Here is a 26,652-nt window from a genome sequence, read left to right on the forward strand (position 1 = left end):
TTAGATATGTCCCAAGAACATGGTAGGAACTTCTATTAATTCAGTAAAATAATTAATTGTATGGCTATTATTGTCTTATATATAGCAAAAATAAATAGACATATTGCCATTCATAAAGAGTAATAATTGATTGCTAAAGTGTGACCTAATTCATTTAATTTTTATAATTCCAATTTCAGGTTTGTTAGTGAGAGTTAATAAATATGTATTGACCATATGTTCTATGAACCATGCCCATCACTGGGGATTGAGCAGAAAAAGAGACCACCATAGACATCCTTGACGAAGTACCTAGAGCTTAAAATTGAAGAAACAAGGTATAACAGTAAACCAAGCAGAACTCCCAGACTCTGAAGATCCTGATGGAAAAGAACAGGGAATGTGGTTGGAGAAAAGTCCAACAGGCAGGGGAGAAGCCTGGGCCAGTGCTGCAGGCCAGCTGAGGCTGATTCAGAGGCCACAGAAAGTTTTGAGCACAGGGGTGGCAGAGGCAAGGGAAGGGCCTCAGGGATACATAAAACAAATTATTATAAATGAAGAGGTTCTGAAAGACTAGCTTTTTTTCAAAACCTGCCTCAAATCTGAGTTTGAGGCAATGTCTTTAAATTAAAAATAAAGAAGAGTTCACCTTCTTTAAACCACATGAAGTAAACCTAGTCTACTAGAGGTTGGTTTTCACAATCAGTATGACTATATCTCTGAGGTTGACATGAGGAAAAGGGGGTAACATGATAGCGAGATGACTATTTTCTTATTAAATATTTCTCATATACCAAAAAGCATAAAGAAACAAGAACTAATACCCTCATGCAATTGGCAAGACTTAGCCAAGGTAAACATCTATAATATTTGGTTTGGTTTGGTTTGGTTTTTAGAAAAAAACATTACAGACATAAACTACAGTTGTCCCTCACCATATCGCAGTTCACTTTTCATGGTCTCACTGTATGACGGATTTTTAAATTGTATATATCTAAGTTTGTAGCATAGATTTTTCACTATATCATGGGATTTTGCAGTATATAGGTATTCTTATATATTTATTATTTTAATTATTTTTGTGATAAAATAAGCATAGAAAGAGTTTATAAGAGTGTGGAAGGAGAGGACTTGAAGATGGCAGTGGAGTAGGCAGATGCAGATACTCCCAGCTCACACCACCAAACTGAATTACAAATTAATTTAGGAACAATCAGCATGAAAAACCAACTCTGGACTACAAGAACAGCTCTCAAAAACCAAGAAGCAAAGAAGAAGCCACACTGAGCCTGGTAGGAAGCACCAAGGAGCAGTGGGTCTCCCCTGCTTACAGGAATGAAGAGGGGGTGAGGCTGAGAGCCCAGAAGGGCTCTCATTCCAAGAAAAAGAGTAAAAAATATCATTCACAGCCACTTGCTTGGGGACCTGGGAACAAGGTGTGTTGAAAGGGCTGGCTTATCTTCCAAAAGGAAAGGGAAGAGAGTGAGAGACAAACGGTGATGGGCAGAGGAATGCATGGGAGGACCTAAAAAGCTGACTCATCCAGTCTGGAAGTGGCCATAGCTGGGGGAGGGGTTGATCCTTCCACATAATACAAGACTAAAGTGATTCCAGGTCACCCATCTCAAGATATCACTCCAGCTCCAATCAGTGCAACAAGGCACAGCTGAAAACAAAAAGTGGGGAGGAGGTCTCCATGGAGATCTGAGATACACCTCCACCAACTGAAGCAGAGAAAGCACCTCACCCCCAGAGAGAGTAACTGGCAGATCAGGCCTTCAGAGTATCAGGTTACACCCACCACATTCCTGGATACAGTTTCAAATAAGCCCACTGCTGAGATCAGTAAACAAGACTACCACTGAATTAAGAAAACTGAGAAGAAAAAAACAAATCAAGACTTCAAAGCAGCTCTACTAGAAAACCAAATCCAACAGTGGATTACAAACAACAGCTGATGCCAACTCAAGAAGACCTAGAAATAACACAACTGAAAATAGGAGGCAGACAACACCAAGTCTAGACTCAACCAGCTCTATAAACAACATACCCAAACACACAGACATAATGAGAAGACAGAGAAGTGCAAACCAAATAAAACCACAAGAGAAACCTCCAGAAAATGAACTGAGTGATATGGAAATAACCAAACTATTGGATGCAGAGGTTAAAATAATGATTCTTAGGATGCTTAGAAATCTTAGAACAACAATGGATGGACATTACAAACACTTAAATAAAGAGATAGCAAGTATAAAAAAGGACATTGAAATATTTTTTAAAAATCAGAAGGCACCTGACCAGGCAGTGGCGCAGTGGATAGAGCATCAAACTGCAATGCAGAGGACCCAGGTTTGAGACCCCAAAGTTGCCAGCTTGAGCGTGGGCTCATCTAGTTTAAGCAAAGTTCACCAGCTTGGACCCAACGTCACTGGCTCGAGCAAGGGGTCACTCGATTGGCTGAAGGCCCACGGTCAAGGCACATATGAGAAAGCAATCAATGAACGACTAAGGTGTTGCAATAAAAAACTGATGATTGATGCTTCTTATCTCTCTCCGTTCCTGTCTGTCTGTCCCTATCTATCCCTCTCTCTGACTCTCTCTCTGTTTCTGAAAAAAATCAGTAGGAGATGACAAATAAAATATCAGAAATGAAGAATACAATGGAATGAATTAAAAGCAGGATAGATAAAACTGAAGATCGAATAAGTGAGTTGGAGGACAAGATAAACAAAGGCATGGAAGCAGAGCAGAAAAAAGAAAACAGACTCAAAAATCTGAGGAAACTCTAAGAGAGCTCTGTGACAAGCTGAAGAGAAATAACACTCACATCATAGAGGTTCCTGAAGAAGAAGAGAAAGAACAAGGAATAGAAATATTATTCAATCAAAACATAGCTGAAAACTTCCCTAAATTGATGCAAGAAAGGGTGTCACAAGTTCAAGAAGCACAAGAACTCTATTGAAGAGAAACCCAAAGAAACCTACAACAAGACACATCATAAATAAAATACCAAAGCCAAACGATAAAGAGAAAATATTAAAAGCTGCTGGAAAAAAAAGGTTATCACCTACAAAGGAGAACCCATTAGGATGGCATCTGACTTCTTAGCAGAAACAATTGAGGCCAGAAGGGAATGGCAAGAAATATTCAAAGTAATGCAGAACAAGAGCCTACAACCAAGACTACTTTATCCAGCAAGGCTATCATTTAAAATTGAAGAAGAAATAAAAAGCTTCTCACACACACACAAAAAAAAAAACTCAAGGAATTCATTAAAACCAATAAAATGCTGCAGAAAATGTTAAGGGACATGTTGTAAACAGATTAAAGTGGAAAAAGAATATAGCAAAAGAGGAATACAGCTTTAAAGAATAAAATGGGACCCTGGCCGGTTGGCTAAGTGGTAGAGCATCGGCCTGGCGTGTAGAAGTCCCAGGTTCGATTCCCGGCCAGGGCACATAGTAGAAGTGCCCATTTGCTTCTCCACCCCTCCCCCTCTCCTTCCTCTCTGTCTCTTTCTTCCCCTCCCGCAGCCGAGGCTCCATTGAAGCAAAGATGGCCCAGGCGCTGGGGATGGCTCCTTGGCCTCTACCCCAGGTGCTAGAGTGGCTCTGGTTGCAGCAGAGCGATGCCCCAGAGGGGCAGAGCATCGCCCCCTGGTGGGCGTGCCAGGTGGATCCCGGTCGGGTGCATGCGGGAGTCTGTCTGACTGTCTCTCCCAGTTTCTAGCTTCAGAAAAAAAAAAAAGAAGAAGAAGAATAAAATGGCAATAAACAACTACAAAAGTAAATGGATTAAATGATCCAATCAAAAGACACAGAGTAGCTGCTTGGATAAGAAAACAGGACCCGTACATATGCTGTCTACAAGAAACACATCTTAAAACAAAAGGTGCATATAGACTGAAGGTAAAAGAGTGGAAAAAAATATTTCACGCAAATGAAAATGAAAAAAAAAGCTGGGGTAGCAATACTTATATCAGACAAAATGGACTTTAAAACAAAGGTTATAGGCCCTGGCCGGTTGGCTCAGCGGTAGAGCGTCGGCCTAGCGTGCAGAGGACCCGGGTTCGATTCCCGGCCAGGGCACACAGGAGAAGCGCCCATTTGCTTCTCCACCCCTCCGCCGCGCTTTCCCTCTCTGTCTCTCTCTTCCCCTCCCGCAGCCAAGGCTCCATTGGAGCAAAGATGGCCCGGGCGCTGGGGATGGCTCTGTGGCCTCTGCCCCAGGCGCTAGAGTGGCTCTGGTCGCAACATGGCGACACCCAGGATGGGCAGAGCATCGCCCCCTGGTGGGCAGAGCGTCGCCCCTGGTGGGCGTGCCGGGTGGATCCCGGTCGGGCGCATGTGGGAGTCTGTCTGACTGTCTCTCCCTGTTTCTAGCTTCAGAAAAATAAAAAAAAAAACAAAAAAAAAAAACAAAGGTTATAGTAAGAGATAAAGAAGGCACTACATAATGATAAAGGGAGCAATCCAGAAAGATATAACCATCATAAATATCTACACACTTAATATAGGAGCACCTAAATATATAAAACAGACTTTGATAGATTTAAAGGGCAAGATCAACAGCAATACTATAATAGTAGGAGATTTCAATACTCCATTAAATCACTAGATAGATTCTCAAGAAAGAAAATTAACAAAGAAACAGCAGACTTAAAGGACACACTAGATCAAATTGATTTAATAGATATCTTTAGAACCTTTCGCCCTAAGGCAGAAGAATATACATTCTTTTCAAGTGCTCATGGTACATTCTCTAGGATAGACCACAAGTTAGGGCACAAAAGCAGTCTCAACAAATTTAAGAAGATTGAAATCATATCAAGCACTTTCTCTGATCACAATGGCATGAAATTAGAATGGAACCACAACAGAAAAACCAAAAAAATGCTCAAACACATGGAAACTAAATAGCAAGTTGTTAAATAACAAATGGATTAAGAATGAGATCAAAGAAGAAATAAAAAAAATTCCTAGAAACGAATGACAATGAGCATACAACAACTCAAAATTTATGGGACACAGCAAAAGTAGTACTCAGAGGGAAGTTCATAGCAATACGGGCATACTTTAAGAAGCTAGAAAAATCTCAAATAAACAACTTAACCCTGCATCTAAAAGACCTAGAAAAAGAACAGCAATTAAAGCCCAAATGTAGTAGAAGGAAGGAAATAATAAAGATCAGAGCAGAATTAAATGACATAGAGGCTAAAGAAACAATACAGAGGATCAATGAAACTAAGAGCTAGTTCTTTGAAAAGGTAAACAAGATCAATGAACCTTTAAATAGACTTACCAAAAAAAAGAGAGAGAGGACTCAAATAAATAAAATTAGAAATGAGAGTGGAAAAATAACAACTGACACAACATAAATACAAAATATTGTAAGAAAATACTACGAAGAACTGTATGCCAAAAAACTAGACAAACTAGATGAAATGAACAAATTCCTTGAAACATGCAATCTTCAAAAATCAATCTGAAAAAATAAAAAAACCTAAACAGACCGATTACACCAAATGAGATCAAAACAGTTATCAAAAAACTCCCAACAAAGAAAAGTCTGGGGCCTGATGGCTTCACAAATGAATTCTACCAAATATTCAAAGAAGAACTAACTCCTATCCTTCTCAAATTATTTCAAAAAATTCAAGAGGAAGGAAGACTTCCCAGCTCCTTTTATGAGGCGAGCACAATTCTGATTCCAAAATCAGGCAAAGACAACACATTGAATGAAAATTATAGGCCAATATCTCTGATGAATATAGATGCTAAAATCCTCAACAAAATATTAGCAAACCAGGTCCAACAATATATGAAAAAAATTATACACCATGATCAAGTGGGATTTATTCTTGGGAGGCAAGGCTGGTACAATACTTGTAAATCAATCAACGTGATTCATCACATAAACAAAAAGAAGGAGAAAAACCACATGATAATTTCAATAGATGAAGAAAAAGCATTTGACAAAATCCAGCACCCATTCAAGATCAAAATTCTCAGCAAAGTGGGAATACAGGGAACATACCTCAACATGATAAAAGCCATCTATGACAAACCCACAGCCAACATCATACTCAATGGGCAAAAATTAAAAGCAATGCCCTTAAGATCAAGAACAAGGCAGGGATGTCCCCCTTCACCACTCTTATTTAACATAGTCCTGGACGTCCTAGCCACAGCAATCAGACAAGAAGAAGAAATAAAAGGCATTCAAGTTGGAAAAGAAGAAGTCAAACTATCATTATTTGCAGATGATATGATATTGTATATAGAAAACCCTAAAGTCTCAGTCAAAAAACTACTGGACCTGATAAATGAATTCAGCAAAGTGGCAGGATATAAAATAAAATCAATACTCGGAAATCAGAGGCATCTTTATATGCCAACAATAAACAGTCAGAAAGAGAAATTAAGTAAAAAATCCCCTTCACTATTACAACCAAAAAAATAAAGTACCTAGGAGTAAACTTAACCAAGGAGACTAAAGACTTTTACTCAGAAAATTATAAAGCATTGATAAAAGAAATAAAAAAGATACAAATAAGTGGAAGCATACACTGTGCTCATGGTTAGGAAGAATAAACATCAATAAAATGTCTATATTACCCAAAGCAATGTATAAATTCAATGCAATACCAATTAAAATACCAATGACATACTTCAAAGATATAGATCACATATTCCAAAAATTTATATGGAACTAAAAAAGAACATGAATAAAGTGGGAGGTATCACACTTCTTGATATCAAGTTATACTACAAGGGCCATTGTAATCAAAACAGCTTGGTACTGGCATAAGAATGGGCATATAGATCAATGGAACAGAACAGAGAACCCAAAAATAAGCCCACATCTTTATGGACAATTGATATTTGGCAAAGGAGGTGAGAGCATACAGTGAAGTAAAGACAGCCTCTTTAACAAATGGTGATGGGAAAACTGGACAGCTACCCGCAAAAAAAAAAAAAAAATGAAACTAGACCTCCAACTCACACCATGCACAAAAATAAACTCAAATTGGCTAAAGGACTTAAATGTAAGTCATGAAACCATAAACATCCTAGTAGAAAACATAGGCAGTAAGCTCACCGACCTCTCTTGCAGCAATATATAAATATTTGCTGATTCATATACACAGGCAAATGAAATAAAAGACAAGATAAACAAATGGGACCATATAACAATATGAAAAGAATAAAAAGACAAACCACACAATGGGAGAACATATTCGACAATACATCTGATAAGGGGTTAATAACCAAAATTTAAAAAAAACTTGTAATACCACGAAGACTAACTATCCAATCAAAAAATGGGCACAAGAAATGAATAGATACTTCTCCAAAGAAAACATACAGATGGCAACTAGACAGATGAAAAAATGTTCAACATCACTAATCATTAGAGAAATGAAAATTAAAACTACAATGAGATACCACCTCACACCAGTCAGAATGGCACTCATTAACAAAACAACACACGATAGGTGCTGGCCAGGATGTGGAGAAAGGGGAACCCTCCTGCACTGCTGGTGGGAATGCAGACTGGTGCAGCCACTGTGGAAAACAGTATGGAGTTTCCTCAAGAATTTAGAAATGGAACTGACTTTTGACCCAGCCATTTCACTTATAGGAATATATTCCAAGGACACCATATCACGAACTGAAAAAAAGAAATTCACCCCCATGTTTATGGCAGCATTGTTCACAATAGCAAAGATCTGGAAACAACCCAAGTGTCCATCTGTGGACAAGTGGATTAAAAAACAGTGGTACATATATACAATGGAATACTATGGGGCTATGAAAAAGAAGGAAATATTACCTTTTGCAACAATATGGAGGGACCTGGAAACTATTATATTGAGTGAAATAAGCCAGGCAGAGAAAGAAAAATATCATATGACCTCACTCTTTTGAGAAATCCAAGGAATAATGAGAACTGAGGAACAGAATTGAAACAGAGGAGGGATCAAAGGGACCAGAGGAAAAGAGGACAGAGGGAAAAGAGATGATAGGATGGGATAAACCTGAAGGGAAGGGAGCAGGGCACTATAGGGATAGGGGCAAAGATGTTGAGGGGACTATGGGGGAGGGGGAATACATTTGAGGTGACCCTAGAGTCTATCTAAACACAACTAATTAATTAATTATGAAATAAAAAATTGAGTGTGGAAAAGATTAATAACATGGTGGGAAAGGTTTATAAGAGTGTGGGGAGAGTTTATAAAGCCTTAAAATATTTAATAAAATATATTTAATAAAGATTGCTAGTTTGCAGATTTTTGACTATTGTGGGGGATTCTGGAACCTAACCCCCAAGATAGACAAGGAACTACTGTAATCCCCCTCTGTATTTCTTTCCCTACTTCCTCAGAGGCAACCATTATTCTCAAATTTTTGTATATCCTTCTTCTACATTTTATTTTTATTTTTAGTATAATGTGTGCATTTATATATAATAGAGCCTTGTACTTTTTAACCTCAAGTAAATGGTTTCATACTTGTATGTACAATTCTGCAACTTGCTTTTTTTCACCCAATATGTTTTTGAAATATATTCATATTGATACATACAGTCCTAGTTGGTTTGTTTTACATCTGCATAAGTGTTTTATGATTGTAACACAATGTATTCATCAGTTCTATTTTTGGCAAGTATTTAAGCACTTTTTTGTGGTGTGAACACACACCATACTGCAGTGAACATCCTTGCTTTTATCTAGCTCTTCATGCACATGTTTGAAAGCTTTCCTAAGGGACATTTAGGGAAAATATTTTAACACATTAAAAGAAAGTAGTCCACTAAGTTGAACTACATAATATCCCAATTGCTAGTAGTGATAACAACAACAGTGATATGTTTGAATTGTTCAAAGCCACCAAGTACAGGATCTAAATTCAAAAAAATCTATGAATATTGAGATGAAGAATGAACATGTGGAAGTCAACCAGAACATGGTCAAGTTTTTCATTAGTGGCTGAAGCTCTGCAAAGTCTTGTCGAAGCTGAAAATATGGTTGAAAGAGCTGGGTGTTTCTAATTAAGATATATGACAAGTACAACTAAATAGCAAGAAAAAATTGGACTAGATGTACAGAGGGAGGAAAAATAAATCTTGACAGGTTCAAGTTAGCATTTCACTTTTCCAAACCCCTGAGATTTATTTAACATAAAAAGTTGTACAGAATTAGCTACAGACCAATGAGTTCTTCAAAGTCTGATTTTTTTTTTCTTTCCCAAAACTAACAATTTAGGGCTAGGCTGGACCAGGATTTTCATCCACATTCTACTGCTGTTTTTCTCATCATTACTCATCTACAATACTCAAACAGCCACCTTGTCAGAACTTGCCCTTTGGCTAACTGAACTGAGAATGAAAAATCCCTCTAAACCAAACAGCAGTCCCATATGGTTGAGTGCCAAGTCTTCCATGGGAAGAAAATAAGTACAGAACCACTCTAATGCTGGTGAAGGGTGAAGGTCTTAGATCTCACCTCCAGCTTACAAATTTCAGAGCAAGACTTTCTAACAGCCCAAAGAGGCCCTGCAAATTGAACCCTCAGTACTATCACTAAGACATACCACCAGCATGTACTTAGGGTCAAAGGAATTATAGATATTTCTTATTTATAATGAACTTGGAGACCATTTAACTTAAAATCCTTGTTCTGCAGACACGGGAGCCCAGTGATACTACATGTTTTATTTAAACTCATACAATAAGCTATTGGCATAAAAAAATGAAAGAAAACAATTCTCCATTTTATGTTCTTTGTCCTCGCTATATAGCTTGTATATAGTGCTACCCACTATATAGCTTGTATATAGTGCTACCACATTATTATGACAATTACAAATATTCACTCATTTAAAATGTTTTATTCATTGGAAGTTGCCAAAATTTCTTAGCAGCAGTACTTTTAGATCATCATTAGAAAGTTCCTGTGGAAGGTTATAGTAACATTCTCAACCTCTGCTCTGCCTCCCTAAATTAAAGTGTCCCATTGAAAACAGGCTCAACTCTGTGAGTTGCTTTGGAAAGTCATGTGAACGGAAGTAAATCATGCCATTTATAAGCAGAAGTTTTAAAGGGAATTATATATTTTCTCTATCGCTATTTTCCTCCTCTGCTCTAAAACAAGCATGTACCTAATAGGGACCATTCTTTCAGGTTGAATCCCAGGATGAAGAAAATACATAGAGAAGAGCTGAACCTCACTCATATTGACATACTGAATAGAAATAAACCTTTGCTGTTTTAAACCATTAAGAGTTTAGATTTTGACAAGGAAAATACACAAAAAGAAAACTACTGACCAATATCTCTAATAAATACAGATGCAAAAATTCTAAACAAAATAATAACAAATTGAATACAATAATACATTAAAAAATAATAATAATACATCATGATTAAGTGGAATTTATTCCAGGAGCAGAAGGATGGTTCAATATATGCATATCAGTCAATGTAGTATACTATATTAACAAAACAAAGGACAAAAATTATATAACCCTATCAATAGGTACAGAAAAGGCATCCAATAAGATATAACATCCATTTATGATTAAAACACTCAATAAAATGAGTATACCAGGAAAGTACCTCAACATAATAATGGCCATATATGATAAAACATCAACTAATATCATTCTAAATGGTGAAAAAATGAAAGTTTTTTCTCTAAAATCAGGAAGACTACAAGGCTGCCCATTCTCTCCACTCTTATTCAACATACCATATTTTCCCATGTACAAGATGATCCCATGTATAAGATGCACCTAAATTTTAAGGCCTAAAATTTGAAAAAAAAATGTATTCCACAAAGTTATTAAACCCAAGTTTTATTTATCATAAAATTCATACAACTCTTCATCACTGTCAAAACTCCCAACCATTAGCTTGCCCCTATCTGTGTCCTATGATGAATAACTGTCTTCATATATTGCCTCATCCTCAGTTCCATCTCTGGCATTTGAAATGTTACTCTTCTTAAACAATTTGACAACAATCTCAATCTTGATATTATGCCAGGATCTCTTCACCCAGGTACAAACTTCTTCTATAGTTGGTTACTTCACTCTTCCTGCTGCTGTCAAATTATCCCCAGAATACTTCATCCATTGGTTCCATTTGTCTCTCATGACATCTTTGAAGGGTTTGTTAATGTTGACATCAAGTGGTTGGAACTGGGATGTCAAGCTTCCAGATATGATGGCAAGTTTTGTTTTTTGCTCTGCAGCAATCTTCTTTGTGTTCTTTGTTATGTGTGCCCTGAGCTGATCAAGCACCAATAGGGCAGGGTTGCCCACCTGGTCTCTTTTTCCAAATTTTCTCAAACCAGATCTTCATTCCATCCTGATCCATCCAACACTTGCCATGAATGTGGACAATCACTCATTAAGGAATGTCTTCTTTTGGCATTGGTTTGCATTTGAAAACCAGCATAGGAGGCAGCTTGGTTGTATTGAGTATACCAGGAAAGTACCTCAACATAATAATGGTCATATATGATAAAACATCAACCAATATCATTCTAAATGGTGAGAAAATGAAAGCTTTTTTTCTAAAATCAGAAAGAATACAAGGCTTGATTCTATCAGCACAACAAGCTAGAACAACTGTATAATGGCTCTTTTCATGTCCACTTGTCTTCACAGTTACAGTTTCACCCGCTTCTTATCAACAATTCTGTTACTTGGGACATCAAATTGAAGGAGGACTTTATACATATTTGCAATCTGTCCCAAACACTCAAACTGATGTGTCTTCTGACATTGAATGACAAAACAATTAAATTCAAGAACCTTCTGCTCACAGCTTTCAGGCATCTTTTGGGCAAGTCTGGTGCATGTACTCATACTTAGTCCATTCCGTTTCATGAACCTGAAGCACCAATTGGGTCCTCCTTTGAAATCAGTAACTTCTTTTCACCAGAAATTCTTCTTTCCTCATGCTGAACCATCTTTGTGGACCCAGGAATTTCAATTGCCCTTTGCTCTTCAAGCCATATCTTCAATTCCCTCTCTAAATCAGGCCATTTTGCTGATTTGCCTCTCCTGGCCTTCTTCTGCCATGGGATTTTCAGTAGGGTTTCTTCTTCCTGTAACCAGTCTCAGATTGATTTCTCAGTTGGAGGAGGACCAAACTTACTTTCAGCAGCACGATTTCCACTCATTTTTGCAAAGTGGATCACTTTTAACTTAAATTCAGCACTGCACAAAAATTTTTTCTGAGCCATTTCTGAGAAGAATGTAGCAAATCATAACCTACTGTAATATACCTGTAACAAGTGCGAAACAATGAGCGCAAAGACAACAAGCACGAAAAAGTGGGAAATGCAAGTAAAAATATCTATAACCACTGTATAAGGCATGCCCAGTTTTTAGACCCCAAATTTTTCAAGAAAGGGTACGTCTTATACATGGGCAAATCTGGTGTTCTGGAAGTCTTAGATCAATCAGACAAGAGAAAAAAATAAAAGGTATTCACATTGAAAAAAAAAATTAAATGTATCACTTTTTGCAGATGAAATGATTCTGTATATAGAAAACCCCAAAGACTCTATGAAAAATCTATTAGAAACAATAAACAAATACAGTAAAGTCACAGGATACAAAATTAATATACAAAAGTCTACTGCTTTCTCATATATTAACAATGAAACATCAGAAAATGAACTAAAAAGAAACAAAAAAATTCCCGTCACAACTGCAACAACAACAACAAAAAATACCCAGGAATAAATTTAACAAAGGATGTGAAGGACATATGTATGGAAAACTACAAAACATTGTTAAAAGAAATTTTAAAAGACGCAATGAAATGGCCTGACTGGTCGTAGTGCAGTGGATAGAGCATCAACCTGGGATGCTGAGGACCAAGATTTGAAACCCCAGGGTTGCCAGCTTGAGCACAGGCTTGCTAGTTTGAACCTAAAGGTTGCTAGTTTGAAGCCCAAGGTCGCTGGCTTGAGCAAGGGTCAATGGCTCAACTGGAGCCCCCCTGGTCAAAACACATATGAGAAAGCAATCAATGAACAACTAAAGTGACGCAACTGAGTTAATGCTTCTCATCTCCCTTCCTGTCTGTTTGTCCCTCTCTGTCTCTCTCTCTCTCTCTCTCTTTTTGTCTGTCTCAGTCTCTCTCTCTTTCACTAAAAAAAAAAAATTTAAGAATAGAGCTACCATATAACCCAGCAATCCTTCTACTGGGTATATCAAAAAACTTGAAAACATTGGTACACACCCCCATATTATCGCAGCATTATTCACAATGGCCAAGATATGGAAACAACCAAAGTCTCCTTCTATAGGAAATTGGATAAAGAAGATTTTGTACATATATATAATGAAATATTATTTAGCCATAGTATAGGTGCTTTTCATTATCCTCCCCAAGAACACATATCACATATCAAAGGAATTGAAACTGTGAGCATGAAAATGAAACATTCTATCTCACCACCAATGGTTTCTAGAAAGGAGGCAGAAGAACAGGGGCTATTGAGAAGCCTGAAACATCAAAAACCAAGATCCTGGGGACTGAAGACTCAAGCTAGTTGTCTCTATGCTTATCCATGATCTAATTACCCAACAACCACTGTAGCAGAGCCCAGCCTGTTATCATTTGTATAAATCCAGCAATCAAGTTTATCCTGAGCCAGACACTTGTCTCCAGTCCCTGATCCAGCCAGAATCTTTTGGGTGCCTACTGTGTGAAAGGCACTGTTAGGACCAAGGACACTTAAAAAAAATAAGACAGACAAGGTCTCTGATCTCAGTTAATTTATGTTTTAATGGGAGGCAGACAAAAACCAAAGTAATAAATAAACACAGATTTTTATGAAAAATATGGAAAGCAAATAAGTTGCTTCAATAAAGAATTACAGCACAGATTGGTTTTGATAGTAAAATCACTCTTAGAACATGGCATTTTTAGCTAAGCTCTGAAGGAATAATGTGAATTCAGCAAAGCCGAGAAAGAACTGGGGAAAATGCTACCAGTAATGGGGGTGGGGATCTCAAAGATTTGGGGACATAAATGAGCATGACATGTTCAGGGAACAAACAGGCTTGTAGGGAAATAGACTTGTTATTTGAGTCCTAGGACCAAACTCAGCATCAGAATAACCCAGACTAAATGAATCAAGGCTGTGGGAAAGCAAGTTTTCTAGAATGCTTAAAAGCTAAAAGCAGACATATTTTTCAAGCTTAACTGAAATATAATAATTCCCTTCTTTTCTGCAGTTTCAATTACACACAATCAACTGCAACCCAAAAATATTACATGGAATACATCTTGTTTCCAGAAATAAACATCTCATACCTTTTTTTTTTTTACAGAGACAGAGAGAGAGTCAGAGAGAGGGATAGATAGGGACAGACAGACAGGAACGAAGAGAGATGAGAAGCATCAATCATCAGTTTTTTGTTGCAACACCTTAGTTGTTCATTGATTGCTTTCTCATATGTGCCTTGACCATGGGGCTACAGCAGACCGAGTAACCCCTTGCTCAAGCCAGCGACCCTGGGTCCAAGCTGGTGAGCTTTGTTCAAATCAGATGAGCCCACGCTCAAGCTGGTGACCTTGGGGTCTCAAACTTGGGTCCTCTGCATCCCAGCCCGATGCTCTATCCACTCCACCACCACCTGGTCAGGCACATCTCATACATTTTATTTTATTTTATAAATTTTTATTAATGTTAATGGGGTGACATCAATAAATCAGGGTACATATATTCAAAGAAAACATGCCCAGATTATCTTGTCATTCACTTATGTTGCATACCCATCACCCAAAGTCAGATTGTCCTCCGTCACCTTTTATCTAGTTTTCTTTGTGCCCCCCCTCCCCCTCCCCCTCTCCTCCTTCCCTCCCATGCCCCCCTCCCCCCCCCCCACCCCCGGTAACCACCACACTCTTGTCCATGTCTCTTAGTCTCGTTTTTATGTCCCACCAATGTATGGAATCATGTAGTTCTTGGTTTTTTTCTGATTTACTAATTTCACTCCGTATAATGTTATCAAGATCCCACCATTTTGTTGTAAATGATCCAATGTCATCATTTCTTATGGCTGAGTAGTATTCCATAGTGTATATGTGCCACATCTTCTTTATCCAGTCTTCTATTGAAGGGCTTTTTGGTTATTTCCATCTTTTGGCCACTGTGAACAATGCTGCAATGAACATGGGGCTATATGTGTCTTTATGTATCAATGTTTCTGAGTTTTGGGGGTATATACCCAATAGAGGGATTGCTGGGTCATAGGGTAGTTCTATTTTCAGTTTTTTGAGGAACCACCATACTTTCTTCCATAATGGTTGCACTACTTTACAGTCCCACCAACAGTGAATGAGGGTTCCTTTTTCTCCACAGCCTCTCCAGCATTTGCTATTACCTGTCTTGTTGATAATAGTTAATCTAACAGGTGTGAGGTGGTATCGCATTGTAGTTTTGATTTGCATTTCTCTAATAACTAATGAGGATGGACATCTCTTCATATATCTGTTGGCCATCTGTATTTCTTCCTGGGAGAAGTGTCTGTTCATGTCCTCTTCCCATTTTTTTATTGGATTGTTTGATTGTTTGTTGTTGAGTTTTATAAGTTCTTTGTAAATTTTGGATATTAGGCCCTTATCTGAGCTGTTGTTTGAAAACATCATTTCCCATTTAGTTGGCTGTCTGTTGTTTTTTTGTTTTGTTTTGTTTTTAAAGCTGGAAATGGGGAGAGACAGTCAGACAGACTCCCGCATGCACCCGACCGGGATCCACCCGGCACGCCCACCAGGGGCGACGCTCTGCCCACCAGGGGGCGATGCCCTGCCCCTCCGGGGCGTCGCCCTGCTGTGACCAGAGTCACTCTAGCACCTGGGGCAGAGGCCAAGGAGCCATTCCCAGCGCCTGGGCCATCTCTGCTCCAATGGAGCCTTGGCTGCGGGAGGGGAAGAGAGAGACAGAGAGGAAGGAGGGGGGGTGGAGAAGCTAATGGGTGCTTCTCCTATGTGCCCTGGCCGGGAATCGAACCCGGGTCCCCCGCACGCCAGGCCAACGCTCTACCGCTGAGCCAACTGGCCAGAGCCTCTGTCTGTCTGTTTATTTTGTTGTCAGTTTCTCTTGCTGAGCAAAAACTTTTTAAAGGACCTGGGCTCATACATTTTAAATTGCATACCATTCTGAGTAATGTGATGACTCTTGCACTCTCTCACCCCATCCTATTCAGGACATGAATCAATCTTTTGTCCATCATATCCACACTGTAAATACTACCTACCCACTAGCCACCTCAGTTACCAGATTGACTATCATGATATTGCAGTGTTTGTGTTCAAATAACCTTTATTATCAGAAGGGCACTAATAGCCTAATGTCAAGTCACAGTGCCTATGTTATTCATTGCCTTATTTTATCTCAGTCCATACGTATTATATAATCTCACATTATCACAAGAAGAAGGGTGTGAGTTCAGTTCAATAAGATATTCACATTACTCTTATTACAGTATATTGTTATGATTATTCCAGTTTATTATTAGTCATTATTGTTCATCTTTTACTAAGTCAAATTTATAAATTAAACTTATGTATAGGTATGTATATATAGGAAAAAATATAATATATACAGAGTAATACTAATTGTGGTTTCATGCATTTACTGAGTCTCCTAATGTATCCCCACAGATAAGGGGTACTACTGTATTGACACTCCTCCATTGAGGATGTGGCTTTGCTGACACCGAGTTTGGTTCAAACCTGGGAAATCTCAGTGCACAGTACACAGAATATTAGGCTGTCTTGATGTGAATCCTAATGTAAAAGACTTGTTGTACATCAAAAATCCGCTGTTTTCTTAGAACCAGAAGGACCCTATCTTATTCCATGTGGACATCACATTGGGAAACTAGCAATGAGGCAGAAGCCCTATACTGCATCAACTCTCAGCCTCTGTGGTCATCTTTTTCCTGAAAAATTTCTAAGTCTTAACTATACCAATCAGAACATGTGTGTGTGCACACGTGCATGTGTGTGTGTGTGTGCATGTGTGTGTGTGTGTGTGTTCTGCTGTTGTCAGTCCATAATCTACCTGACACCACAGGAAACCAGGTTGGCCAGCTCCATGATTGAGGGAGAGACTACATGAGATGAGAGTAAATTGCAATGCAAGGACAAGACCACACAGGACCTTGTAGCCATGGAAAGACATTTGAGATTTATTCTGAAGAACAGCAAAAAGACAGTGGAAAGTTTAGAAGGGCAAATGGTTTGATTTATTCTTCATACACACCATCCTGACTGCTGTGGTTAGAGTAGAAGGTGGCATGGAGACTACTGAGGGGGATGGCTGAAGTGGGAAAACAAGAAATTACAGTGTCAAAAACCAGGGTGGTGTGGATGGTTTGACAGATATTTGATAGGACTTGGTGATGGACTATGTGGGAGAAGGGAAAAGAGAAGAATGGAGAATGATTTCTAGGAATTTTGGTTGCGAAACTGTGGGCATATGGTGTCACGTAATGAAATGATAAAGTTGAGCAGAGAGATAGATTTGGTCGGAGAAAAAAAGAGAAAATTAGAAGCCCACTCTTGGCTGTCTTAGGTAGCTAAGTGTAAAGTTGGAGATATAAAATATGGAGCTCAGTAATAGAACAGGGTTGTAGATGTGACTAGGGAGTTACCAAGATATGAATGGTGTGAATAAAACAAGCTGGCACACTGTTAGAAATTACTCTACCAAAATAACCAATTTATTTTTCTCAAATAAATCAATAACCAGAAAATCTAGACAAAGGACCTTATGGTTTCTGACTAGATATTGGGTTTATAAACTTATAAAGAAATAAAGTTATGGAATAAAATTATTGAGGTCATTAACAATGCTGGTGGACATAAGACAGCTTAGGTGTATAAATCCAACCTCCTACCCAGACATATCTTAACATATACAATGTCTTATATCAGACATGTAGTGAGTAGTAAATGCAATTCCCCACAACAGACACGGAAAACAAGTTTTGCAGCAATCATAGCCTCTAGGTTAAAGATTGTATTCCATAGATGATTACAATAAACTGCTGTAATAAAGGGGGAAATATACCAAGTGATTTTGTTACGTTCCCAGCAAACAAACCAGCTAGAAATTCAATTTCACAAGGAGAAAAGCAAGTATATATGGAGCTAACCTTAACAGGACTTTCAATGCACCTGGCTAATATACTTTATTCTTTGTGCCTATATGGTAACTATTTGTAAATATTCTTCAACCTTGTCTGTCATCTTTGGGGCAAAGGATAAGGAGTAGCTCAGTGCTTTGCAGTCGCATATACACTGTGTCAACAATCTTCTTTCCTTTCCAGATTTTTCATTAAATATATTTCTCATCAAATTTCATGGCCTACAATGTCAACTACCATGTTAGCTAAGGTTGACTCAAAGTGCCTTGGGCTATGTTAATCTTCTCCTTACACTGCAGACTGGATGAACTCACCTTGAGAGGAGGAACAGACCTGGAAGGGGAGAAGATCTGGAGCTGGGCCTGAGCAACTAAAGTTAGAGACGAAGTTGAGAAGGGTAATACAGTGAGGGAGATGAACAAAGTGAAGTCCAACATGCATTGGGAAAATGTGGAGTCGGGGAAGTTGTTATGGGCATTTGTTGTTTTTGCTGCCCGGTATGCAGTCCCTTTCTTGTGGTAACAGGAACTCAGAAGTGCTTTAGGAAAACCACTCTTTCCTTACTTTATTTATTTAAGTTTTACTTAATTATTTTTATTGAATTTATTGGAGTGACATTTACTAATTTCATATTTCAGGTGTACAATTCTATAATACATTATTTGTATATTGTATTGTGTATTCACCACCCCAAGTCTCTTTTCATCACTATTGATCTTCCTTTTAATCTCTTCTACCTCCCCCCATACCTCTTTCCTTCTGGTAATCACCATACCGTGTCTGTGTCTGAGTTTTTTCTTTGCTTAATCTCTTTACCATTTTCATCCAGCCCCTAACCCCCACCACCTTGACAGCTGTCAGCCTGATCTCTATGAGTCTGAGTCTATTTTATTTATTAGTTTATTGTGTTCATTAGATTCTACATATAAGTGAAATCATACTGTATTTGTCTTTCTCTGATCTGCTTAGGGTCTTCCTGAAGGGATTTTGTTCTCTCCTCACTTTAATAGCAAGGAATTTGGGTGAAGTTAATTCTCCTTAGGTCCTAGGGTATACAATTTAATGAAGGCCTAGGCTAATCAATGCATTCCATCTGCTCTGTCACAGTGACTGGTTCAGTGATAAACAGAGTTTAGGACAAGACAGTAGAACCAATCAATGCTAATCCCAGGACTTCCTGGTTGAGGCATAATATTTCCTGCTGGATTTCACATAATTAAATTAAAATGTACAGTTTATTGTAGCTTCTCTACTATGAGGGGAGAGTATGCATGAGAATGGAGCCAATTTGGAGGAAGTTGATCCAAGAATATATAGAGAGAAAGCAGTGTTAATAGTATTACCTGAGCTCCTGCATCAGACTATACCTAAAGCCAGCCTCATTGAGACAATAATTATGAGTCAATAAATTACTGTTTAGTGCCTGACTGATGGTGGCATAGTGGATTGAGTGGTCTGGGATGTTGAGAACCCCAGTTCAAAACCCCAGCATTGCCAGCTTGAGAGTGGGCTTGCTAGATTGAGTGTGAGATCACCAGCTTGAGCGTGGGCTTGCCAGCTTGAGCACAGGTTCATTAATTTGAGTACAGGATAATCAACATGACCCCAAGTTTGCTGGTTGAACCCAAGATTACTGCCATGAACAAGGGGCCACTGGCTTGGCTATAGTCCCCATGCCTAGGCATATATGAAGAGCAGTCAGTAAAAAAAAAAAAAAAAAAAAAAAAAAAGCTGAAGTGAAGCAACTACAAGTTGGTGCTGCTCATTTATCTCCTCTTCTTCTCTTCCTGTCTCTCTATAAATAAATAAATAAATAAATAAATAAATAAATAAATAAATAAATAATAGTCATGTAGCATGGCCACCTGTGGAATGGATTTCCCACCAGCCATGAAGTCCTAAGTAATGAAGAAAGCAAAAGAATTGACTGACTGACTGATTCAAGAAATGCTCTACTCTGATATATCATGATTAGAGGTTTAACTTGAGTCAAAGTTTCTGAGAATTTAGCACCATGGAGGCCACTGGGAATCTTGACGAGATCAGCTTCTGTGCACAGGTGGATTGGAAACCAGATCCATGAAAATGGATTATCAGTCATGGCTCCTAATTGATAAAAAAGAGCAGAGTCAGGAAACCAGGAGATCTGGACTCCAGATTCAGCTCAGCCACTGACCAGCTGTGTGACCTTGGACAAACCTCACTTAACCTCCTGAGGTTTAACATTTTCCTCACCTATCAAGTAATCAACCCATCTTATCACCAGGGGCCCTTTTGCTCTAAAATTCTCAGTATTTTGTTATTTTCAGCAAAGCTATTCTGTTCTGAAACTTAGTGGAAGAAGAAGTCATTCTTATTAGCATTCTCTCCTATGTTTCTTATTAGCATTCTCTCCTATGCTGCTAAATTAAACTCTCCTTGGCTTGCTTTTCATGTCATAGAATCATTTCAGTGAAGGCCATGTCTCTATTGTGGCTGGCTTGCACAGAGCACTGGGGTGTGCCCCTGGTTCTGGCATTCCAGACTGAGTCTCTTCTCTGTGATCACCCATACTGACATTGTCCCCATATGTCCTCTGTGTTTTGGGGTCTCTATTTCACTTCTACTCATTGTCGCTCTCACCATTCATTAAAGACACAAGCTATGGGCTCCACAGTATCTGTCCAGGAGAATTTCACAGGCCTTCTGTTCCTCTAAAAGACAAAGATGTTTGCTAATTAGCTTTTGTTCTTGGCAGGGTCTTTTCTGGAAAGTTGACTACGCATTGACTGTTTACTTCATAGCAGGGTTCAGACCAGTTGCAAACTGGGCTTCAGCCATAAATCAAACCACACACAAAAGATCAGCAGCTGTTAAAATGCATTTCTCTTATTTATCTCCATTAGGAGGACAGCAGAGGTTAATTTTTCAACAGTGTAATGCACCATATATATCAGCACTAACAATGAGCTTTTATTTACCAAAGTCAGCTTTAAAAATAATGTTGAATTTTATGGTCAAAACATTATAGATCACCATATTTATGTCAGAACTTACTGGCGTAGAGGTGGACGTACCAACATCTACCTCCCAGAACCAAAGTGGATTACAAACTAATTTTAAGAACTATCATCTGGAAAAATCAACTTTGGACTAAACTAAGAGGACTCTTCAACTAAGGAACACTGAAGAAGCCACACCGAGACTGGTAGGAAAAGCGGAAATTCAGAGAGGGCTGCCCAGCTCCCCAGAGCGAACGGGAGCAGGGAGAGACTCACGTGGCAAGAAGTGAGTTTAGCAGAGGGGGAAGGGTCCTGAGCCCCAGGAACAAAGCCCCAGCCTGCAGCCCCAGAGCCCAGAAGAGGTGTAAGGACAGTATTTAGCTGGAAACAAGTCAGAATACTGTTTGTGAGAAAGAGTCTGATTTCTCAGACCCAGGATCCTTCTTAAAGGGACCGCGCAGAACATCTCTCTCACAACCACTCACCCGGGGCTCATAGGGATGGGGAGAGAGGAGAGGACCAGAGTAACAGGAAGAGAGTGTAATCTAGGAGGCACAGGGAGAAACATTTTGGGAGATAGCCACCCTAACCCCTGGGATGAGTCACTCCCCAAAGCTGAAGTGAATATTTCCCCCGGAAACAGCAATACCAGCAAAGGGAAGCAGGAGAGCAGCCAAACAAGCTCCCCCGAAGCACTCAGAGCAGAGTCGCATAGAAGGAAGGAGCTTTTGGGTCTACACTAGTGAGTCTTAGGGTCCGAGCTGCAACGCCCCAACCCACGCAGCTGAGGGCTCGCCGGAGGGCAGGCGGCAGTGGGAGACAAAAGCACAGTTCTCCTGGCAGGGGCAGAAGCCAGCTGGTCACCACTGGGCTCAGGTTTGAGCTCAATCTTGCCCGGCTGGGGAGAAGGGGGCATGCAAAAGCAGTCAAGCTCAGCTGCCGGCAGCCTGTAATCCAGCCTGTGGGAGAAGGGCGGGAACCCCGAAAAGGATGGAGACCAGCCCCTGAGCAAAAGCACAGGAGCACAGCCTTGTCCCGCCTGTGCAACCCAGGCTTGTGGTCTGACTTGGTAGCCAGCTCCACCCGCAGGGGTGGAGCCAAAAGCCCAGAAGAGGTGGAGTTCTGCTACTGAGCTGAGCTTGGGCATGCAGTTCTGCCCGGTGATAGAGCCAAGGCTAGCAGCTGTTCCTCAAGTGGGCTCCTCCTGCAAGGGCAGGGTGAAAGGCCGGAAACAGGCAGAGACCCGCAGCTGAGCAAAGGTGCTCGCCAGTGCCCTCAGGACCGAGCATAACGTCACACATGGAGGTGGGGCAAAGGCCAAGGCCACCAACGCTTGTGCACCCGAGCGCATGATCACAGCCACTCCAGTGAAGAGAAAATGCGGAGGCAGAGAAATACAAAACAAATAAACCAAGAGAAATCCCCAGAAAAGGAACTAAGTGAATCAGATATAACCAAATTACCAGATGCAAAGTTTAAAATAACAATTGTAGGGTGCTCAAAGATATTAGAACAACCATAGATGGCCATTACGAAAACCAAAATAAAGAGATAACAAATATAAAAAAAGGACATTAAAATAATAAAAAAAGAATCAGTCAGAAATGACAAATACAATATCTGAAATAAAGAATACAATGGAAGGAATTAAAAGCAGGATGGATGAAACAGAGAATCAAATCAGTGAGTTAGAGGACACGATAAATAAAGGCACGGAAGCAGAGCAGAAAAAAGAAAAAAAACTCAAAAAGTCTGAGGAAACTCTAAGAGAGCTCTCTGACAACATGAAGAGAAACAACATCTACATCATAGGGGTTCCTGAAGAAGAAGAAAAAGAACAAGGGATAGAGACTTTGTTCAAACATATCATAGTGGAAAACTTCCCCCAATTAAGGCAGGAAAACATTTCACATGTTCAGGAAGCACAGAGAACTCCATTAAGGAGAAACCCAAAGAAATCAACACCAAGACACATCATAATTAAAATACCAAAGCTAAATGATAAAGAGAAAATATTAAAAGCTGCTAGAGAAAAAAAGACTATCACCTACAAAGAAGCCCCCATAAGGATGACTTCTGACTTGTCAACAGAAACACTTGAGGCCAGAAGGGAATGGCAAGAAATATTCAAAGTAATGCAGAACAAGAACCTACAACCAAGACTACTTTATCCAGCAAGGCTATCATTTAAAATTGAAGGAGAAATAAAAAGCTTTACAGATAAGAAAAACTCAAGGAATTCACTGCAACCAAACCAAGGCTGCAAGAAATGCTAAGGGACCTGTTGCAAACAGATCAAAGGAAAAAAAGAATATAGCAAAAGAGGAATACAGTCTTAAGGAAAAAAATGGCAATAAACAATTACATATCAGTAATAACCTTAAATGTTAATGGATTAAATGATCCAATCAAGAGACATAGGGTAGCTGCATGGATGAGAAAACAGGACCCATACATATGCTTTCTACAAGAGACACACCTTAAATCAAAAGATGCACACAGACTGAAGATAAAAGGAAGAAAAAAAATATTTCACGCAAATGGAAATGAAAAAAAAGCTGGGGTAGCAATACTTATATCAGAAAAAATGGACTTTAAAACAAAGACCATAGTTAGAGATAAAGAAGGTCACTACATAATGATAAAGGGAGTAATCCAAAAGAAAGATATAACCATTATAAATATCTACACACCTAATATAGGAGCACCTAAATATATAAAGCAGACTTTGATAGACTTAAAGGGCGAGGTCAACAGTAATACTATAATAGTAGGGGATTTCAATACCCCATTAACATCATTAGATAGATCCTCAAGAAAGAAAATTAACAAAGAAACGGCAGACTTAAAGGACATATTAGATCAACTCGATTTAATAGATATCTTCAGAACCCTTCACCCTAAAACAGCAGAATATACATTCTTTTCAAGCACTCATGATACATTCTCTAGAATAGACCACATGTTAGGGCAGAAAAGCGGTCTCAGCAAATTTAAGAAGATTGAAATCATATCGAGCACTTTCTCTGATCACAATGCATTAAACTAGAAATCAACAACAATAGAAAAATTTAAAAACATTTAAACACTTGGAAACTAAATAGCATGTTATTAAATAACGAATGGGTTAACATTGAGATCAAAGAAGAAATTAAAAAATTCCTAGAAACAAATGATAATGAGCATACATCAACTCAAAATTTATGGAACACAGCAAACGCAGTCCTGAGAGGGAAGTTTATAGCATTATAGGCATACCTCAAGAAGCTAGAAAAAGCTCAAATAAACAACTTAACCCTGCATCTAAAAGAACTAGAAAAAGAACAGCAAGTAAAACCCAGAGCTAGTAGAGGGAAGGAAATAATAAAGATCAGAGCAGAAATAAATGACATAGAGGTTAAAGAAACAATACAGAGGATCAATGAAACCAGGAGCTGGTTCTTTGAAAAGGTAAACAAGATCGATGAACCTTTAACGAGACTCACCAAGAAAAAGAGAGAGAGAACTCAAATAAATAAAATTAGAAAGAGAGTGGAGAAATAACAACTGACACAACAGAAATACAAAGGATTGTAAGAAAATACTATGAAGAACTGTACGCCAAAAAACTAGACAACCTAGATGAAATGGACAAATTCCTTGAATCATATAATTTTCCAAAAATCAATCTGGAAGAATCAGAAAACCTAAACAGACCAATTACAACAAATGAGACTAAAACAGCTATCATAAAACTCTCAACAAAGAAAAGTCGTGGGCCTGATGGCTTCACAAGGGAATTCTACCAACTATTCAAAGAAGAACTAACTCCTATCCTTCTCAAGCTATTTCAAAAAATTCAAGAGGAAGAAAGACTTCCAAGCTCCTTTTATGAGGCGAGCATAATTCTGATTCCAAAACCAGGCAAAGACAACACAAAGAAAGAAAATTATAGGCCAATATCCCTGATGAACTTAGATGCAAAAATCCTCAACAAAATATTAGCAAACCGAATCCAGCAAAAATGAAAAAAATCATACACCATGATCAAGTGGGATTTATTCTTGGGAGGCAAGGCTGGTCCAATATTCACAAATCAATCAATGTGATTCATCATATAAACAAAAGAAAGGAGAAAAACCACATGATAATTTCAATAGATGCAGAAAAAGCATTTGATAAAATCCAGCACCCATTCATGATCAAAACTCTCAGCAAAGTGGGAATACAAGGAACATACCTCAACATGATAAAGGCCATTTATGACAAACCCACAGCCAACATCATACTCAATGGGAAAAAATTAAAAGCAATCCCCTTAAGATCAGGAACAAGGCAGGGGTGCCCCCTTTCACTACTCTTATTCAACATAGTTCTGGAAGTCCTAGCTACAGCAATCAGACAAGAAAAGAAATAAAAGGCATCCAAATTGGAAAAGAAGAAGTAAAACTATCATTATTTGCAGATGATATGATATTGTATATAGAAAACCCTAAAGTCTCAGTCAAAAAACTACTAGACCTGATAAATGAATTCAGCAAGGTTGCAGGATATAAAATCAATACTCAGAAATCAGAGGCATTTTTATACACTAATAATGAACTGTCAGAAAGAGAAATCAAGGAATCAATCCCCTTTACCATTGCAACCAAAAAAATAAAGTACCTAGGAATAAATCTAACCAAGGAGATTAAAGACTTGTACTCAGAAAATTATAAAACATTGATAAGAGAAATCAGGGAAGATACGAATAAGTGGAGGCATATACCGTGCTCATGGTTAGGAAGAATAAACATCATTAAAATGTCTATATTACCCAAAGCAATTTATAAATTCAATGCAATACCGATTAAAATACCAATGACTTACTTCAAAGATATAGAACACATATTCCAAAAATTTATATGGAACCAAAAGAGAATACGAATAGTCTCAGCAATCTTGAAAAGGAAGAATAAAGCAGGAGGGATCACACTTCCGGATATTAAGTTATATTATAAGGCCATTGTACTCAAAACAGAATGGTACTGGCATAAGAACAGGCACATAGATCAATGGAACAGAACAGATAACCCAGAAATAAACCCACAGCTCTATGGACAACTGATATTTGACAAAGGAGGCAAGGAAATACAATGGAGTAAAGATAGCCTCTTCAACAAATGGTGTTGGGAAAATTGGACAGCTACCTGCAAAAAAATGAAACTAGACCACCAACTTACACCACTCACAAAATTAAACTCAAAATGGATAAAAGACTTAAATGTAAGCTGTGAAACCATAAGCATCTTAGAAGAAAACATAGGCAGTAAGCTTTCTGACATCTCTCGCAGCAATATATTTGCTGATTTATCTCCACAGGCAAGTGAAATAAAAGACAGGATAAACAAATGGGACTTTATCAAACTAAAAAGATTCTGCACAGCTAAAGACAATAAGAACAGAATAAAAAGACAAACTACACAATGGGAGAATATATTTGACATTGCATCTGATAAGGGGTTAATAACCAAAATTTATAAAGA

The 26,652-nt window shown here is 38.6% G+C and overlaps 1 protein-coding gene across 1 annotated transcript in view; it reads right to left on the bottom strand.

The window, feature by feature from the left end:
* Positions 1–20,018: 20,018 nt before the first annotated feature.
* Positions 20,019–26,652, bottom strand: part of MFSD1 (major facilitator superfamily domain containing 1) — an 86,857-nt gene continuing 80,223 nt past the window's right edge. The window contains exons 17-18 of the mRNA XM_066369845.1: positions 20,790–20,860; positions 20,019–20,273 (exon numbers count right to left, since the gene is read on the bottom strand). Coding sequence (XP_066225942.1) covers positions 20,796–20,860 — 65 coding nt within the window. The 3' untranslated portion in view covers positions 20,019–20,273; positions 20,790–20,795. The remainder of the gene's footprint in view (positions 20,274–20,789; positions 20,861–26,652) is intronic.

The sequence above is a fragment of the Saccopteryx leptura genome, chromosome 2 (assembly GCF_036850995.1).
Source record: "Saccopteryx leptura isolate mSacLep1 chromosome 2, mSacLep1_pri_phased_curated, whole genome shotgun sequence".
Taxonomy (NCBI): domain Eukaryota; kingdom Metazoa; phylum Chordata; class Mammalia; order Chiroptera; family Emballonuridae; genus Saccopteryx; species Saccopteryx leptura.